The sequence below is a fragment of the Oryzias latipes genome, chromosome 19 (assembly GCF_053564925.1).
Source record: "Oryzias latipes strain Hd-rR chromosome 19, Olatipes_Hd-rR_3.1".
In the NCBI taxonomy this organism is placed as follows: Eukaryota; Metazoa; Chordata; class Actinopteri; order Beloniformes; family Adrianichthyidae; genus Oryzias; species Oryzias latipes.
The window spans coordinates 2,428,129-2,449,226 of record NC_136255.1 but is presented as its reverse complement, the minus strand read 5'-3'; the positions used below and the strand labels follow the sequence as shown (position 1 = coordinate 2,449,226).

The following is a 21,098-nucleotide window of genomic DNA, read 5'->3' as shown; positions in this document are numbered from 1 at the left end:
CACAGATGAAGACTGCAGAATCATAGACGAAGACTGCAGAACCACAGATGAAGACTGCAGAACCACAGATGAAGACTGCAGAACCACAGATGAAGACTGCAGAACCACAGATGAAGACTGCAGAACCACAGATGAAGACTGCAGAATCATAGACGAAGACTGTAGAACCACAGATGAAGACTGTAGAACCACAGATGAAGACTGCAGAACCACAGATGAAGACTGCAGAACCACAGATGAAGACTGCAGAATCATAGACGAAGACTGTAGAACCACAGATGAAGACTGTAGAACCACAGATGAAGACTGTAGAACCACAGATGAAGACTGCAGAATCATAGACGAAGACTGTAGAACCACAGATGAAGACTGCAGAACCACAGATGAAGACTGCAGAACCACAGATGAAGACTGCAGAACCACAGATGAAGACTGCAGAACCACAGATGTAGACTGCAGAACCACAGATGTAGACTGCAGAACCACAGATGGAGACTGTAGAACCACAGATGAAGTCTGCAGAACCACAGATGAAGACTGCAGAACCACAGATGAAGACTGCAGAACCACAGATGTAGACTGCAGAACCACAGATGTAGACTGCAGAACCACAGATGTAGACTGCAGAACCACAGATGAAGTCTGCAGAACCACAGATGAAGACTGCAGAACCACAGATGAAGTCTGTAGAACCACAGATGAAGACTGTAGAACCACAGATGAAGACTGCAGAACCACAGATGAAAACTGCAGAACCACAGATGAAGACTGTAGAACCACAGATGAAGTCTGCAGAACCACAGATGTAGACTGCAGAACCACAGATGTAGACTGCAGAACCACAGATGTAGACTGTAGAACCACAGATGAAGACTGTAGAACCACAGATGAAGACTGCAGAACCACAGATGTAGACTGCAGAACCACATATGTAGACTGCAGAACCACAGATGAAAACTGCAGAAACACAGATGTAGACTGCAGAACCACAGATGTAGACTGTAGAACCACAGATGTAGACTGTAGAACCACAGATGAAGATTGTAGAACCACAGATGTAGACTGCAGAACCACAGATGTAGACTGCAGAACCACAGATGTAGACTGTAGAACCACAGATGAAGACTGTAGAACCACAGATGAAGACTGCAGAACCACAGATGAAGACTGCAGAACCACAGATGTAGACTGCAGAACCACAGATGTAGACTGCAGAACCACAGATGAAGACTGCAGAACCACAGATGTAGACTGCAGAACCACAGATGTAGACTGCAGAACCACAGATGAAGACTGCAGAACCACAGATGTAGACTGCAGAACCACAGATGAAGACTGCAGAACCACAGATGAAGACTGCAGAACCACAGATGTAGACTGCAGAACCACAGATGTAGACTGCAGAACCACAGATAAAGACTGTAGAACCACAGATGAAGACAATAGAAAAATACAAAAATATATAAGTGAGAATATTTGGGAAGGGGTTTTAAAACACAAAATTTCATTACATATAAATGACCTGCTTTTACTGATATAATTCAATTAAAAATAGATCAAGTTTTAATTTTGTGGACGTTTGTATTTTTGTCTGTGAATTATTTGTAAAGAAATGCTGCGAGTAGTTTTTAATGCAAAGCAAAAACTAAACACAAACTCTGAAGTCAAAATATGTCAAAGCAAACATATCAAAAGAATCAATGAAGCACAGAAGAGCTGATAGTAATCTTAATAATGAAGAAGTTCTGCGATCCCAAAGCTCCACAAATGCATCCATTACTGCTCACTAGGCCTGCACAATATACCGCAAATTTATCGTTATCGCGACATTAAGCTGTGCAATATGCATACCGCAAAAGACGGCGAAAATCGCAATAAATGGTTATGATAAATGTGCTAAAACAATCTCATGGCAGCTTGAAATATTGAACAAATGAAATAAATCCCCTTATGCATTTAACCAATCGGAAGGACCCGTTTACGTTGTTGATGAATCAGATGAGCCCTTTTATGTTTGATGTTTGCCTCCTATGTCGCCAGGGGTCATTTGGAGTATAATTTTTAAACTGTTGCAGTGAAATGGAAATGATGTTTTTGGTTGTTTTGCTATTTGTTTATATACCGCGAATTATATCGTTATCGCAATATTAATCACCAATATCGCATATCGCGAGTTTTCCTCATATCGTGCAGCCGGATAAAGCTCTGTCTCCAGTGGAGTCTCCCACTAAGAAATGCCTGTTCAAGCAGTATCTGTGGGGAAAGAGCTGCATGAATCATGCAGACTATTCAGGAAAACCTGTGTGATCCTCAGCCCTCTGGCTTTCTCAGCCAGCGTTACCTGTGAACTTTGGCCAACAGCGGTCACGTGGAACACAGAGCACAGTTCAGCACATGTCCTCACGTTGATCCTGGACACAGCTAACCGAGAAGAACCTGACATTCATTCACGCCAAACCCAATAGAAGCAGGTTTCCCCCTGAACTTTGAATGCAAACGTTGGTTCCATTGCATTTCCAGGTCTTCCACTGACGGCTGACAGAACAGAGAGGATTGAGAGCGTGCATGACGTCTACACAGATTCAGAGCATGAGTCATCACAGGACATGGCGGCGACTCCGCAAAGCCTGAAACAAAGAAAAACAGCAGCTCCGTCGCCTCTCTCTCCCTCTTGCTGCGTTTGGACTTGTCCAAGGCACAAATGGATGGGTGAGGGTGTGAGCGCACAACCCAGTCATCCCATCTGGCTGACAGAGAGGAACACAATGTTCCAGACGGAGAAATACAACAAGAGTCCTGCACACACGCACACACACACACACACACAAAGACTCAAAGACACAGCAACATGAAAAAAAGATGTTGGCTCTCTGCCTGCTTCCACTGCCTTTCCCTCCGTTTGATACAAACAAATCCAAGCAGCATCAGACACGTCTTGGTAGTGAAACTAACTTCTGTGACGGCGATTTCCTGCATCACTACATCTATGATAAAGGGAAACTGACAACAATCTTGCTAGGGAGAAATGATGTCTTTACTATGAAATCAAAGGAAAGATCAAATCTGGAACCATTTCTGCTTTTACGCCAACAAGGTCTTGCAGTTCATGGACTGTGGCTGTCATTTACGCATAGCAGCAGAATCAGTTTCATCCGTCGTCATCCTCACGTTCAGTGAAAAACCTCGACTGAAACACGTAGGTTAACTTTGACACAACAAGGCGGTGCTGTAGATCAGCGGAGGGCACCCGACAGCAGCTCTCCCGCAGACTTTGATTAGTGTGATGACCACTGACTGGTCTGGGTGACCCCTCCCCCCTGGTGTTACAAACAGGAAGTGGCTCCAAGAAGCCAAAATCCCATAGACGTCTATAGAGAAATAAACAACGGTTACTCAGTCAGTCATTCTATTGGTCAGAAGAACCGTTCTGGATCTGATACCTTTATTTTGTAACATCTTCTTGATAATCCTCTTTTTTTATTATATATATTTTTTCTGAGGTTATTCAAGTTATAAACTGACCAATCAGATGTCTCCATAAAAGTGGGTGGTCTCATGTTGAACATTCAAAGCGTTTACTTGACAGATTCTACCGAACACGCTTTCAAGCGGTGGGGGTTGTGACCTTTCAACAAGCTCACTCCTGATTGGTGAGAATGGTTGCCATAGAAACAATGACTTGGATTGGATTCGCGAAAAATGGCGACTGAATTGACTTCATTTGGCTGGAACCTGAAGCGAACCGTTTTCTGTAGGTGCCGTCGCACTCGCTCGGTCCAGTTCCCACATACAGTCAACAGTGATGACATACAGAACTTCCAGGTACAAACCTTCCATGGTGAATATTTGTCCTCTTTTTTCCAAAGAACCAATACCATTAGAGAAGTTTGGTTTTGGAAACCGTTTGAGGCCAAGTTGCATTCGAACCTCCTTCTGTAGGGAGCTACCACAACCAGGATGTTTCTACAAGAACCCCACGTGTTATGAACATTAAAGATCTCAGCAGATGCTCTCCTGCTGTGACATGTAACATCACAAACGCTGGAGCAAATGTCGCAGATTTGAAGGAAAGACGGCAGATTATGAGGAACCGTGAGTTTCATCACGACACTATCAAACCACATCCTGGCTGAACATGAAGCAATAGGAAGTGCAACCTAACTGAACTGGTCTCCCTGGAGAAGTTTTTAAATGCCCTCATGACATTAGACAGTCAATGCACAGGATAAAGTATCCCTAACCAGATGCGGGATGGGGAGGTTGAGCTAAGTTAAAGCAAAATCCTGAGCAGACGTCAACACATATCAGAAACTGGTTGGTTCCACTTGGAAAAATATAATTTCTGGATCTGCTAGCTTTGGATGGAGGCACTTTGTCCTAAAGTGGCCAGAATCAACTTTACACAGGACGCCACGCACAATTGACCTGCCCTTCAGAGAAGACGTAACCACAGATGTCATAAAAGACTTTCAATGACCTTTTAGCAATTCTGCATTATGGCGTTCCTGCGCTATGCCAGGGTGCAGTGTTTAAAGGCATTTTCATTAGCCGGTACAATGCTGAGCCCAGGGAGGGTCCGCTTCTCTGTGTCCTACAGCTGAGAGCAGAATTTACAAACGTTTTTAAACTGGATACAAATGTGCACTATAATGTATATCTGTCCTTCTTTGGACTTTTCAATAACATTTACTTCAGGTTCTATATTTTATGAGCATTTCACACTATAAACAGCACAGTGTTACACAAAAAGCAACAAACTATTTTAAAGTGTAAAATCATTCCATCAAAAACATGCCAAACAGCAAAGTTGAGTAGAGGTTTTTTAGCCACACTGACCCTCCCCAAGGCTAGATGCTAGCCCGGAGTGAACTGTGCTTTTTGTTTCCACCACCAGAAAACAAGTTAAGAGCATCAACCACGCATTGATGCCAGACATGCACGTGTGTCAGACACTGGACTTTGTTTCTTGCTGACATCAGCAGCAGAAGTTGCAGCCCCATGCCCACTTGAAGACAAAAGGAAGTCCAAGCCTTCAATAATCTAGAGGTTCACCGTAAAAACCTCAGAGAAATCTGTTCAGCTGGAATGGAACCAGCACCTGAAGAGGAAAATGCTCTCCAGTAACCAGACGACAGTTGATGAAAACAACAAGAACTCATCTGCAGTCAGACAAAAAACATTCAACATGCTTTCAGGGAGAACAACTCATTATATAAAATGTGTACAGGTCAAGTTAAACTATTGCTCCACATGTGGATGAGAGGACAACAGCAGGTGGTGGTGGTGGTGGTGGTGGGGGGGGGGGGGGGGGTTCACTGCCAAACTATGCATCTGATTTCATTTTCAGTGACAAAGTTCCCAATTTGATTCCCTTTCCCACTGAACGTGACTCCAAATAAATTAGTGATACATTTTGTTTGCTAAACGCTAGTCCAGATTCGCTGGAAATGTCAACACTAAAATGTTAAATCTCCCCAAAATAAAACTAAAAGAAAAGCAGCGAATTACCTGATAAATACAAACTTCCAATTGCCCACATTAGAGGTGGTACAGCATCCATGCACCGTCACTGCTGACTGTGACACAGACAGGAGAGCATCCAGCTCACATTACCGTAATTTCCGGACTATAAGCCGCTACTTTTTTCCTGCGCTTACAGCTGTGCGGCTTATTCAGTGACGCGGCTAATTTATGGTTTTAATTGGCGGCCGCCATGTACGCATTTTCGGACACAGTGAATGGTTTGTATTCTCTATCTAACACCAAGCACAAGTCATTTGTTTTTCAACACACCTCTAAGCAGCCAAACAGCATGGACTTGACTTCAGGTCTTAGACACTTCATTCATGGTTCAACAAAACGAAACACGCATGCCCGGCCGCATCCCAGAATCCTTTGGTGCCATCAGACCCAACGTGCACGTGATCGCCACTACAATATGATGAAGCTTTCAAGTTAAAAGCAATCGTTAAAAACAGCGTGAAAAAATCCACCATCACCATCGGGTTTGGAAAAGCCGGTCAGCTGCGTGACGGAGAGAACAGCGCATGGAGTGAATTTACCTCTGAGTCATAGTGACTCGGCTGGCTGCACGTAAATATGTGAGAATAACATCAGCCTTTATTTTGTCGGGACACGACTGGAAACACAAATTGACGTGGTCGTGTTAACGGTTTCTAAGGACTGAGCGGAGTTTTGCATTGAAACGCTCACAGCCTCCGTGTGAGCTGGAGACTGCGTGTCGTGTGAGCTGCGGGGCCGATGGCAGTCTGATGGCTCCCACACGTAACAACGCATCCGCCCCTCATACACAAAACGTACAGTATTAAGTCCGATTGCTCTGCACAGACACGATTTGCTCCGTCCACCGGCGCAATGGGGACGAAGCGCTCCTCCTTGAAGCTGCCCTGGCCAGAGCTGTCGGAGTAGATAGGAAGGGGAGACAAGGAGCGCGCGGGAGCGCGGAGGCGTCGAGCCATTCTGCAGGCTGCAGCCAGGGCTTACTCGAGGCGTCCGCGGAGCAACAGTGTTTGTTGTGGAAGGAAACTTCTGACCCACGCGCCGCGAGGAGGCGCGCGTATCGCGCTGAGGCGCGCGCTTTTCAGTCGTCGCTGCTTTATTTTACAAGTGTGTTTTTTAACCAGCCCTGTTACTCCCATAACGCTGCCGCGACACAAGCGGAAGGAGAGCTTTACCTGTTCACCCCTCCATGCACTGCTGATACTTGCTCATTCTTAAACATGTACAACAGAATGGCGAGCGGGCATTGGCCCCGCCTTTAGCCCCTAAGACTCATGGGAAATGGGGGATCGCGGATGTAAATTTCCTCATCATAACTGAGGGATGTAATGTTGATTATATGGTTACTGTTTGTAATTTTATGTATGATACCTAGATTGTCAATAAGTTAAAAAAAAAATAAATAAATAAATAAATAAAAAAAAACCATAACTGAGGAACTTGTGAACAGAATAGAGTTCCATGCTGTTTGGCAGATGTAGATAAACACAAATACATGAGCCTGAGGAAAAAGCTGACTCCTCCCACTGTATGCTAATAAATCACACTTACTCTGGGAGTCAGGACGTGATTTGTCAGGATGACAATGTTGCCTAATACATGCGGCTTGTACTCCGACCCGGCTTGTGTATGTATAAAAGTAGTTTTTTTTTTTTTAACTAGTCCTGTCCAACAGCTAGGCAGACAGATGAGAGCTGAGGGCCTCTTGTGTTGGACATATTTTATTTTAACAAGAGGGGTTATTAATCTTCAGACAAACCAAAGGTATGTCTGAATAAACCCCTTTTGGAATTGAGGCCAAACTTTATTAATTTCAATCATGTTTGAAAATCTTTGGTGTTGGACCGGACGGAAAAGGAAAGAGGGGAAGAAGAGAAGAGAGAGGGACGTTAGAGAGGGGGGGGTAGGAGGGTGATAATAGGAGGGGAAGGGGGATAAGACCATGAAGCAGCATAAAGCAACAAGTTTACTGGTTGTTAATCATTACGGTAAGGTTCAAATGTAGTACAAAAAGGGCGGGGCCTGTCCACACACACACTCAAATGTTATAAACACACCTGCTAGCTGCAAAAATGTCCACCTGTCGACATGTACACAAAACAGATAGTGTTCACACGCATACCTATGCCTTAAAACCAACTAGTGTGAAATATTTCAGTCATTCAGTCATGCAAGCTATTAGTGCAAAGGTGAGCTAACACCTGTGCTCAGGTGAGTGTTTATGTTCTTCTAAAATGGATGGTGGAACGTGACAAGAAGGAGGGAGAGTGCCCAGCCATCCCCACCCCAAGACCCCCACCGCAGCAGCAGCGGCAGCCGAAATCCCCCCAACGCCACACGGGAACTGGCAGGGAACAACCGCCGCCCGGGCGACCAAGCCCGCCACCCAGGCCAGGGCCAGCAGGGCCGCCGCAAGGCCCCCAGAGCCAGAGAGCAGGGAGGCACGGAGGGAAAGAGAGCGCCGCCCCAGCCCAACCAGGAGAGCAGCCCCCCCGCCGCGCCGGGAGCGCCCAACGCAGGGCCCCACCGGAGAAGGACGCCCACAGCCCCAGACGAGCACCCCACCACCACCCAGGAGTTCCGGGCATCCCCGGAACTCCTGGGTGGTATAAAAGTAGTTAAACACGTGAAAATGGGTGGGTGCAGCTAGTAATCGGGTGCGCTTTATAGTCCGGAATTTACGGTACATTTAAAGTGGACTTTTTCCCCACCATTAGTTATTTACCAAAGCAATAGCAACAGCAATAGTAATGGGGACAAATAAAACTCTGCCTAATGGAGGAAAGGAGAAAAATTCTGCAAGGACTCTTTAGAAGAGCCTTCTCCAGCTGTCTGTGGGAGGGGCTGAGTTACAGGCTGCAGCCTCAACTAATGGTTGGAACCTAAAGAAAAGTGACTGGTGCTTAGCAAGCCAGGTTCAGAAATTCTTCAACTCCAGAAAAAGTTCTCTTTTGCACTGGTAGCTTTTCCCAAATGTGCTGCAGTTCCTGTCGTTTTCTGTTTTTTTTAACCTTTGGAACATTATGTGGGAGGACTTTGGCCAGTTTCTAAGACTCTTCGTGCTCCGTCATTCACCAGAACCAGAGTCCAGGAGGGAGAACCATCTGCACTGACTGGTGGGGTTCAAACCCATCCCGACTCTGTGACATCACAACAGTGGTCCTCAGCAGTCCACATCAGCCTGGTCGTTTCCTTGGTCCGGGGGGTTCTGTGAGGATGTGTGTGGGAGCCCCTTACCTGGTACGGTTGGCAGGCTGAATGCTCAGACAGAAAGTCCAGTTTACGATCCAACAAGAACTCCACCGCCGTTACCGAAGACAGCAGGTTCTTGCCCACCACCGGCTTAAACGCCTGCAAACAAACCAAACGATGTGCTTGTCAGCTAGGATAGATCTATTTACACAAGAATTGCAGCACTAACAAAATAACAGCACGTCAACACTGGAGTAAGAGCTTCCCTTTTCACAAACAGCAGCCTTCTGTTAACTGTACAACACGGAAAAAAATTTGCCGTTCCATCCTAGGGTTGTAGGTGTTAAACCAAATGTGCCCAAAAAAAAAAAAAAGACATCAAGACAAGAATTCAAAGAAAGGGCAGATATGAAGGAGAGAAGAAAAATGACAGAGATAAGCAAAGGATTACAGGGAGGAAAGGCACCAGTGGAGCCATGATGAATGGAGGAGGAGGAGGAGGAGGAAGAGCTTCAGAGCTCCATGAATAAATTAATGAGTAGGAGAAGTCTGACAGTTCAAACGCAGAAAACTCTGCTTTGATGTTGCCTTTTTGCCACTTGGGCAAACAGCCTGTGTGAGAGAGTGTGTCGGGCTGACGCCGGAGCTCAGCTGCTGCTGCCGCCGCCGCCGCAGAAACACAGCCAGGAGGCTGCAGCTGCACACTCCTTCACTTTACTCATCTGCTATGCTGGGAACAACACACTCATTTTCATCATTGGTGCATCATTCTCCATCTCCTCATTTTCCCCCTCTATTATATGAAACTAATGTTTCTTCCAAAGGAAACTGGAAAATAACACGATTAGTAGATGGACTCTGTTCAGCCCAAGTAAGGACTGCAGAACTCAGGGTTTCAGCTCAGACCTGCAGAGAAAAGTTTATTGAAGAGTCTATTCCCGGCTTTTCTTCAGCCTTTCAGAGTAAACGATATCTATGTACATATATATGATCATGTATGACCATTGGCACACCAAAGAACCATGGTCTAATGCAGTGTTTTTCAACCTTTTTTGAGCCACGGCACACTTTAACCTTGTCAAAAATCCCGCAGCACATCAGCATCCAAAAATTGGAAATAAAAGGAAAATCTCATAGTCTGTATTGATCTACATTCCCTCTGCAATCTCACATAAATATTTGTGATAATTGTGGCAGAAAAAGCTGGAAGCTGCAGCTGTTTTTTCTAAAAGATGTAATAAAAGTTAAGTTAGAAGATTTAAAAACTGATGTGTGTTTGTTGTGGTTTCAAGACGTTAAGAGGAGAGACTCATTGTGCGCTGAGCCGGTGTCACTTTAACCCAGTGCATCATGGGAGATGTAGTGCGAATAACCGCCGACTGCAGACAGACTCTCTTCTCTGAGCTTCATGGTTTTGTTCACTTGTTCCACGGTCTGACACCGGATCCCGTGGAAAGTTACACCGCTAAAGACGAGCTTTAGCTGGTATTTTTGTTGGAACTGAGAGACTTTATGAGCAGAATCAGAACAAGGAAGTGAAGACTTTAACCACTTCTGATTGGTCAGACTGATGACGTGTGATTAAGACTCCAAGAATGATTGGTGGAGACGGTTAAAGGGGCGGGACTTTCTCAAAAAAAAACTGTAGCTGCAGCTAAATCGCGGTACCGTCATTCTGATCAAAATGTCTTTAATAGAATCAAATAAACAAAAAGAAAAAAGTATTTTATTATCTCTTATATTCCTAACTACTCAGTGTTTTATGAGGGCCTGTTTGGATGAACACAGAGCTGATATCCTGGAGATGGGAAATGTTTTTAGATCAGTTAATGAGAGTGATTTCCCACGGCGCACTAGTTGAAAAACACTGGTCCAATGAAATGAGTTATTTTCACAGCTCATGTTGCGACCCGGAAGTAAGACGACTTGATCTCTGAGGCTCCGCCTTCCTCTGTGTGAAAGGGTTCAAAATTCCACTTTGAAATTGTTTGTGGTGAGGAATTAACATTATAATACACTTAAGAGCTCCAAACGTTGATTTAGCACGATATAGACCCTTCAAACATGGAATTATCCCATTTTTCAGATTAAACTCCCTTTCAAAAGCTTGTATAAAACATATCTGATGCTCAACGTGACATTTTATTGTTTGATAAATAATGAAGTCTCAGGCTTCATTAATGGTAGAATCAGCAGTGGGATGGAATAGTATCCAGCAGTAAAGAACAGCTTGATAACCGATGAAACCAACAGAACTGTGACATGTAGAATGAAGAAAAAAACTGTTGTAAGGAGGCAGAATGTCAGAAAAATGCTTCCAATACTTGGGAAGCAGTTATTGGAGGCTACAACCACAGATTTTATACAAATCTGGGGGCACCGTTCACACTTTACTCTCCAACAAAGTTTTTTTGTGTCCTTCCCGAATGTAAGGCTTTACTATGAAGACTGGGAACTGGATTAGGAACTGATGGCCTCGTTTTTCCGATGAGTGCTATAAAAAGGAATTGGTAGATCTTGAAGGAAACACAGAGGACATCCAGATGTTACAGCAACCCATGTCTTTATCAAGACATCCATCTTTCCACAAGACAGTGCTAATCCACACATTTCATCCATTACAAAAGTATGATGGAAGAGTCCAACCCAAAATTCGAGAAAGAAAAACAACCTTGGGAAACTCCCGTAACTCCGGCCCATGCATGTTTCCAGATGTGCATGTAGTAAAAAAAAAAAAAGGGTGCCGTCATACAGAAGAATGACTCTGTTGGGTTTTTTTAAGCTGAGCTGATATTTCTCTAGACATTTTCTGCCACATTAACATTTGATAAGTACGTAAATCTTTTATTGGGAATAGAAATCCAGCTTAGAACTGTTATAAAATATTTACGGTTTGGTTTTTGGGACACCGTGACAAAGTAAACCAGTGTCCGTCTGTCATCCCTGACATTTCTCAGCTGTGCTCATTTTACAAAAGGTGCTTTCAAATCACAGCAAATCAAAGGAATCGGCTGGTGGAGACGCGTCAGGAACCGGTCCCAACACCATCATGGTTGATCGTAGACGATCCAATCATTACTGCAACTGACACATGCACATGCACAGACTTAGTGACCCGAGTGATGGCAGATATGCAGATTAACCAGATAAAAGGGAAAGCAAGAGAATTCTGGAGATTTCACTGCTCAACCAGACAGAAACAGACTGGCAGCGTATTACAACAGCTCAATCCTCCAGCTGAACTGTAGCCGTAGGACTCACCTGCATTTTTTATTCAAAATTGGAGGATAATTATGTTTATTAGATGTGTTGCTGATGCATCATTACCTCAAATGCAGAGGTGAGGGTACATTCAGAGACGGTTCAACCTACAACGGTTTGCGTTCTAAAGAAGGTGCATCAACATTAAGCACCAGAACCTGGACTTCAACTCTAAAACGACCCGTTGCTGATGAGACCTTCCATTCCAGAGACATTGCTCCAGACATGTCAACTCACTGAGCAAAAGTTGAAGATGCAGCAGAAAGACAAGTGTGTTTGAAACCTCAAAGCCTTCTTGGACAGAGTGTTACCAGGCAACAGACAGAGATCCTTACAGATTCACCGCCGCAGATGCATCAGCTGAAGGCAAAATGCAGATGCCCTCAAAAAAGCAGAAGTAAACAATCCTAAATTCAGTTTAAACCAATCAACATCGCGATGAGGAGAGAGACCTGCAGTTTGGTATGCGGCCGTGGAAGCATTCATGCTTCGTCTGCTTCACTCAGACCATCTTGCCGCGTTTACTCTGAAGATTAGTAGAAAAGCACAAAGCAGGGCAGCCATAATCCTTAAAACACGACCAAATACTTCATCGCCCCAAAAAGCTCCTTTAGTTTAGTTATCAGAGTCCGCGTGATGAAAGGAGTGATTTCAGCTTGATTCGTGTGCTGGCTTTCATTTCTACCATGTAGTTTCTTCCTGCGGATGTAGAGCTCTCCGTCAGAGGAGGCGCAGCATCTTATTTGTGTCGCTCCTTGGAACAACGTGACACACTTAGAATAAAAACAAACAAGCTGACGGTGAATCAAACAAAACCGTCATAGACACTTTTGCAACTGTAAAATCTAGACAACAATTGTTTTGAACGCCCACTTCCCTTCGTTGTGTTAGCCCAGTGGAACATACAAAGAGAATGATCCTTTATTTAATTTATTTATATTTTATAAAGAATCAATCACTTTTTCATGTCTTCCCTGCGAGGATTCTTTCTCAAATATTTCGCAACCAACAGAGCTCAACACGACTGGCTGACAGATCCATTAGCGCAGCAGCAGCTGCTGGTTTGAGCTCTGCTGAGGAGGATCAGTCCATTGAAATCACTCAGACTCCACCCTGAGGATGAGGTTCACAGCACAGACTCTCCCTGAATTCTGCTGGCTGTGGAGAGGGAGCATCCTCATGGGGCAGAAGGCTGGGGGCATTCTGCTTCCATTCTACATCCCATCTTTGTGAGGCACATTGCAGCCATTAACAAAACGTCCTTTATTTAAGTCTCTAGCAGCAGGAATGTTTATTATTGTGATATGGTATTAAAGTCAATATTTGGCTTATTTTTTTCACAGTTTTTTCTTGGGGGGATGAACATTTTTCCTCCTCCAAAGGGGGGAACATGATAAAAAGTTTGAGAACTACTGTGTTAGCTCATGACCATTGTTCTTTAAGAGTTTATAATGCACAGCGTCTGAAAGTAATTATTCTCATCACTCATGAATATCTGATCATCCTGGCTCCAGAGTCACAGGTACAGCTCGAACTCATGTGCCGGTTAACTACCTGACACCACTCCACGCCGAGTATCCAAATGTTCAGCGCTGACGGTTGTCCTTTAGAGGAAGAAAGTAACCGGACAGAAGAGACCAATTCCAGCTTTTAAATCCTCAGACTGGGGTCTTCAAGATAACAGGAAAGGAAATTTTAAGATTCTTAGTCTGGATTGTTATTTGGCAAGACCTTCAAAATGAACTTTCTATTACTTGTCATAATTAAAAGAGAAAATAAAGTAAGCTGAGCTTTCTTTTAGCCCTGTAGCCAGGCTCACCGGCAGTCACACTTCCGTCAAAGCCGGTCTAAAACCTGCAGAGGCTGACTTACAGGGGGGATCTGGAGCATGGTTCACTGGACTCTGGCGTAGTATGGCTCTGGTGGATTCGCTAAGCATGCCACACAAGACCAAGCAACATGGGTCACATCAATCACTATTCATCAGTCGCTAAACCACGAAAGCAGAGCATACAGCCAATTCCTGACTGGAACAGTTGGCAGCGGTGCTCAGACCTGCAACGACCACGGGAGCTTTGGTCAGGAAGGTGCGGGACGAGGTAAAAAATAGTGCTCTAGAACTCTTTGATGTGGATCAACTAGTAAATCATCCCCTCTGTTGAAGGGGGCTCCTACATGATTAAAATGTTCTCATTTACAGGTTGTACACCTGTAAAGGTAATGGAGGCTCCTGCAAACCTTTATTGATGCTCAGCTTCTCCCAAATGGTTGCAAACCAGCTGAGACCACCGAATCAGAGACATTAGCTCCAAACAGTCAGCTTGTGTCTGTAAATTCTCAGAGCTGTATTTAAATCCAGAACTGTAACGATTCGTTTACCATTGATGCATTCAAGGACTGAAGGGACTGTTTAGACTTGATTTTTTCCTATAAAACATTGTCATGTTGAATAATCAGAGATGAAAGGCACAGATGAGAGATATCCACCTTCTTTGAATGGCAGCAAGAAAAAAGGCTAATAAACACCGAGAGGTAGATCCCAGAAGGTAAACATAAAAGGAAACGCACTCGTCTCTAACTAGAGAGAACTCCTCATTCTCAGCTTTTCTTCCAGCTGCGGGTCTTAATGTGAAAATGTAAAAAAAATTATCAAAAACATGTGGCAGCTTGTAAAGGTGGTGATCTGGTTCAAACAATGAAATAAGATTCTTAATAATCCAGTTATAAGACATTAACACATAGTAGTAATGTTTATAAGCCTGCATAAGACATGTAAAAGGCATTATTTAACATTTGTAAATGTCTCACTAATGCCTTATAGGTGCTAGAAAGACAACACAACAAACCACTTCTATCACTTAAAGAAGGTCCACAAAAATGGATATTTAAGATTACAAAAGAATCTGAGACAAACCCAAGTTGTGGAACAGAGGCGGAGAAAGAACTACAGCCATCTGAAGATTAGACAGTCTGTGGCACAAAACACGCCAGATGAGAACACGTCCCACTGAGAACATACACATGTCAGAGTTTGTTTGTTTTTAGACTGAGGTTATTTGCATGTCTTTATGTTTCTGTATTCATATTGGCTGTACATAATACGTGCACACTGCGGCATTGCCCACATGGATCTTAAGGCTGAATTTTTTTTTTAAAGAGTTTCTTTGCAAATGTAGTTGAAAGGACTTTAACTCCATGTCAGCCACATCTTTTCTCATTAGATTTATTTTGCTGCACTAAAATGTATGTTTCTCATTGTGTGTTGTGCCATATGTTTTTTTTCCATATCGCCCAGCGCTATTACAGAAGAGCACAGGTGAGTAAATGAGTTGATAGATGGCATCAGATAAATGATGTTTCTGAAAAAAATCTCAAATTTTGATCGCAAAATTAATCAATTACCAAACAACTACCAAAATACATGAGAAATGATTTATAGCTCATGCAGAAGATGGTTCAAAATAATTTATAATTTAAAGGGATCTAGAGCTGAACTTTAAAAAATACCTGAAAGCTGAGATTTCTTACACTTTTAGGAGTTTTCTCTTACTTGTAAAATCCTTACAGGAAGAAAATACTTTGACGTGGGGGAACTTGTAATTTGCACCTATGTGGCGTAAAAGTGGAAGTACTTAGATTACACAGTGTTCAAGATGAAAAACTGCAGACAGTTGCTGAAGCGGGTAATTATGCACTTTTGGAAACAATTGCTAATCAAATAAATACTGGCAAATCAAAAAGAAAACCTCCTGCAGCCAGAAGCCTGCTAAAGGTGAAAGACGAAACGGTTCACTCCAGGAATAACTGACACAGCGACCGGCTCTACTGGCTGAAGCACGGATGTTTGTAGTGGCTGGATGTTGTGCTGGAGCCGAAGCTTCATAAAAAGCATTTAACGCTTCTCCTCCTCGGTAGGGAAATATCAGCAGCTGGTTTCATCCCTCCGTTCAGAGTTCAGTTACTTCTGGTGGTAAAGACGAGCAGAAAGTAGAGCCAACAATCTAGGACATTACCTTCCCCTTCGTCTCCAAACATCATCAAGCAGCGGCTCTGTGGAAACGGTTGGCAAGGAGAGGTCTGAAGCAGACACCGCAGAGGGGAAGGAAAAAAAAAAACATCCAGTTTGAGAAAAAACAAAATCTCTCTGTCCCTCCTCGGATGAGAGGAGACGGATGATGAAGAGCGAGAGGGAAAGCAGCTCGCCAGCTACAAAGCCGACATTTTAACTGCCGCCGACGCGAGGAAGGGGGGGAAGAAAGGGAAAGACCGAGAGGAAGAGAGGGAGGGAGGGAGGCGGTGTCAACAGACGCTCACTTCCTCTCCGTCTGACGCCGGCTTCTCTTTCACTTTCTGTCCTGCCTCTCCATTCTTGTCAACTCCTCTCGTCATCACTCCTGCCCTTCCTGTCTGCTGACTTTAGATTTGTTTAAACCCCCCACCCCCCTTCACTATTCACCAACATGTGACTCTAATTGCAAACATGAGCAATTTATTTTAAAAAAAAAATGTAAAAAACTTAAATCAGACCAGGCAAAAACTTCTCTACTACACTGTTTCTATGGGAACATAAAACGCCATCGTTCAGCCCTAAACTCTGACTACACTAACTGCAACCTGAAGGTCTAATCTTTAGAACATTTTAAGACCGTGTTCTAGCGTTCAGGGTTTTTTTGTTCAAAGAGAAGCTCTGAAGGAGAAGCTACAGAATCCACATGTGTTTCATGGACGCCTTTTCCAGAGTCTCTGCTCTCTTTACAAACAGAAACAACCATGAAAAGAACAGTCACACCGCTAACAAAAGGAGGTCATGACCTTTGGAGTTCAGCGGGTCACAATTAAGATGTTCAAAGCATCGTGATTATCGTCCACAAAACAGGACTTAGAAGAGGGGTGGGCAAACTACGGTCCGCGGGGGTGTAGTTTGCCCACCCCTCTTCTAAGTCCCTGACTTAGAAGAAGAGCAAAGGATCAGCCGGCAGCACTGCAGAGGCAGTTCAAGAAAGGTTCTTCAGGGTCTCAAAATCTGCTCAATTGGATTTACCTGAGCAGCGGATCCAGAAAAATGTCCCTTCATTTAATTTGATCTCAACAGGATCAAAACACCTCACAGCCGTCTCATCTGACAGACTCGAACGCTGACCAGGAAGAACCACAAACGCTAAGCGGCTCATCCCGCCAGTCCTTTGTCAACAGCGTGTTGATTAGCGCCTTTATCCTGTCATCACACTCGCCAATGAGAGGCTTTCATTCATTCTGCAGTCTGCCTCTTTTCCCGTTTTCCATCACCTATGTCTTTGGAAAGTCTGGCTGCACTCACTTTGTTGGTGAACTGCAACAGGGTTCACTTGAGAGTGAATAGAGGTCAGCGTTTGCATGCAGACCAGGGTCTGCTCGTGTGGTTAGCTCCGTTTCTTCCTCTGATCCCAGAGAACTAGTGTTTGTTAAAACCCCAAGAAGGAAAGATAAAATGGCAAATGTAATGCTAAAACAGAAAAAGTGCTTCAAAAGAACATTATAGATAAACCAAACAAATGTTTAGGTCTACAGCTAAAAAAAAACTGAAAATGAATGATCACTACAGACAACTTAACGTCTAAGAGGCTTTTCTTTCTTACTATCTGTGCAATAAAATCTCTAAAAGAACAAGTGTTGCATTTGCATTGTGCACAGATTCCCAGTGGATGGTGCTTGTGGCTGTAGTGCAGACGCTGCACAGATGCCGTGTAAAGATCCTGCACGGCGTGGAAGAGAAGGCTGAACTGCTGCAGATACTGTGGCACCAGACTATAATTATACACACACACAATCCACAGGAGGCAGATTAGACTAGCCCAGTTCCATCTGCACAGGGGAACAGACGGGGGCACTGACAACAGTGTGTGTGTGTGTGTGTGGGGGGGGGGGGGGGTAGTATTTTTATTGACCCATTTTATATGAAAACTGCATCTGTCTTGCTCCCGGCTACCAATTCCCACAACTAAGGCGTCGCAATGCAAATATACAGCACAGATAGAAGTATCAGTGGGGGTGGGGGGCACGACAGTAAACAATTTATTATTGATTGAGTTAATGACTTTGAATAAACATACAAAGTGTAGGAAGGGTTTAGTAAGATGTAACCGCTGAAAAAGAGCTGATGGGTATGGAGCCACAGCGGAGGCAGAGGGGCCCAAGCCGCTTCTGAAACCTCCGTACCTGGGCCTGATGGAGGGAGGGGGTTCGCTTGGTTGAGGCGGGCTGACGGCTCAGAGGCTGAACTCCTAAAGGATTCTGCTGAACGCTCGTGTGCTTATTGGCACTTAAGCAGACCAAAACAGGAGGAAAGGGACAACAGAATGAGTGGAATTCTTCCGTTTAAACAAAAAGATGTGGAGCAACAGAATTCTGAGGTAACAGCCCCCCCAATAATGTTTGGAGTTGAACAACCTCAGTGTTTAAACAAATCAATAGCTGTGCACGAACAGAATTCATGTGCCACCTCACATGACCCCCCCTTCTAGGGCTGCACAATGTGAGGAAAACCTGCGATGAGTGATATGAGTGATCAATATTGCGATGTCGACATAATTTGCGATACATGAACAAATAGCGAAACAACTAAATACATTGTTTCCATTTCACTGCAACCGTTTAATTAAAATAAGAGTCAACAGCACAGCTGAGCTACATCCAGCTGCTGACCAAGTACATGGGGGGGGGGCAGCGAAGGTGGACCATCCGAAACCAATTCCTGAGACCCTACAGCCCCCATCCATCCATCCAGGCGGCATCTGGCCTGCATAAGCGGCAGCTTGTGAGCGCAGACGCAGAGGATGAGTCACCACGGGCCACATGTGTCACGCAGACGGGAACGTTGATGGTGGAGAGCGTCCACAGGAAAGGGGCTTGCTGACTCATGCAGCCAAGGCGCTTTTAGAAAACTGAAGACGGGAGGACGGCCGCTGCCCTTCTCCTGGTGATGCCCTTTTGGGTATAGATGGTATGCACTACTAGTGATGACTGGAGACTTTCCCAACGTGATAAAACATCGAGCGTGTCCACACTTTTCATTTTAATGGAACAAATAAATCATGCTGTAAAGTTTCACCCTAAACTTTAAAGCCGTAGAAATACAGGGTCAACTTTCTCATGTGCAGAGCAATTCAAACTCTAGTCAGACGGTTGTTTAAATCCATCTATGCCATGGTCTGGGTGAATTCTCAGTTCTATTAAAAAGTGATCATGCACGCCTAAAACAGAATTTCTGGTCACGTAGCCTAAATGTTCTGTATGACTGCGCTGTTTTCTTTCAAACCTTTTCTTCATCATCTGGACAAAAACAAGCGGTAAGACGTGAACCTTCTCTCTGAACCGATGCTTTATTCAACTTATCATAAACATCAGCATAAATATCGCTTTTCTTTACTGCACTAGAAGTCGGTGCCGGACCTGCACTGTCTGTGAAAAAAGCGATCCAAACCGAACAAGCAACAAGAATAAAGTACTAAAAACGGATTCATTATTTATGTCTTTTGTAGGTGACCATGGTATAAGCGGGTTAGGGGCCGACCAAGTGTCCATCATCAGAAAAATCGACGAACGCAATGAATGACATATTTCTCACATGTATCACGAAAGATCGGCATTTCATACGTGGAAAATGTACTTAGTGGCTGTGTGAAGCGATCTTTAAATCAAAGGTTATTGGCACGTTTGAGTCACGTTACCTTATCCAATCTGAAAGACTCAAAGGCAGCAGCAGAACTTTCCTCACTGAACACCAGTCCGGTAAGAGACAGGAAACCTACCGTCGACTCATGTCCTCCACCAACACACACTCACACGCCTTCAGAGAGGAAGTGACAGGACTTAGGAAACAGCAGTAGCAGTGAGAGGTGGGGGTCAGTTGGAGCAAAAGTCACATTGGGAAAAGAGACGGAAGAAAGTGCTGTAGGTCTAAGCTGTGTTTGCTGTAGGGGAGATAAATACCTGACCACATGTCTTTATCTCAGCTTGTTAAATGACCCCGCTGTCTGTCTAAACACACAAACTGAGAAAATAAAAGAATATTCTGCAGCAGTAGACATCTATTTTATTTTATTTTTCACGTTGTCTGATCATCTAAATGATGGCAGCAAACACATGGTTTGAGAGCTTGTAGGTTCAGTTCTTTCTTCGCACTGATCTTGTGAATTTTTCCAAAAGAGGTCGTCTCCTGAAGGCGAAGATTTACAGAACCTTCTTCAGTCGATCAAGAAAAGTACCAATAAACAGGTAGTTTATTGAAAGCAAAGAAAAAGTGAGGAACCAAATGAAACACATTGGTGTTTTCTTTCCATTACATAACAACGTAATAACTGCAGAAGCTGGGCCTGCCCGCCCGTCTGTGTATGTTTGAATGATGACCAACAAATGTGCAAGCTTTCTATTTTTAGGCCTACCAATCAAAACACAGTCCCTAGGTTTTATGTAAGCAGCACACTGCTCATCCAAACTTTAAAGTCCAGTTTATCCGGGCTTTGACACACCGAGGAACCACAGTCTGAAGCTGATGTGTTTGAGGTCATTGAGGTCATTGCATTGAGATGAAGGTACACTATTTGGGAGACTTGGGTTGGTGCCAACTCTTGTGCATTTCAGTACAGATTGAGTTAGCATGTACCAGAGCAGGCTGTGCATTAACCAGCTGTTAGTTACTGGTAAACGATTAGGGGTGTGCCAAAATATCGATAAGGGGATATATCGCGATATTTAGTCCCGTGATTGATTCTCGATGCGTCTTCATCAAGTATCGACCTATTATTTACGTTTAAAGACCCTGTAAACAAGGAGAATAGCGAGAGCTGCAACTTAAAAGACGCGCCGGCAGCATTGAAGCTGCATCAACGGAGTTGTGTGAGAAAGCCGGGGCTGCTGCCGTCTTCTGCAAGAGCAGAGACAATAACAAACGGGAAACTGTTTCCGTCCCTGCAGCGCGGTGGAGAACGAGGGATTTCGGCTTTTATTGAATGCAGTAGAGCCACACTTTGACATTCCCTCTGGGAAATACTGAAAAAAGGATCCCTGCACTGTACGCCCAGACCAGAGCTATGGTTGAGGTGGAAACAGCAGAAAGAGGGGCATCCCTGCCCTCAGACCCCCCCTTC

The 21,098-nt window shown here is 44.2% G+C and overlaps 1 protein-coding gene across 4 annotated transcripts in view; it reads right to left on the bottom strand.

Annotated features, from left to right (window-relative positions):
- Positions 1 to 21,098, bottom strand: part of jmjd1cb (jumonji domain containing 1Cb) — a 98,430-nt gene that overhangs the window by 29,096 nt on the left and 48,236 nt on the right. For 2 of the 4 annotated variants that reach the window (XM_023949613.2, XM_023949614.2), the window contains exon 3: positions 8,758 to 8,871. In XM_023949613.2, coding sequence (XP_023805381.1) covers positions 8,758 to 8,871 — 114 coding nt within the window. Of the gene's footprint in view, positions 1 to 2,341; positions 2,517 to 8,757; positions 8,872 to 15,986; positions 16,128 to 21,098 lie in introns of those variants that run through there. The other 2 variants (XM_078937839.1, XM_078937838.1) reach the window with 2 other exon arrangements.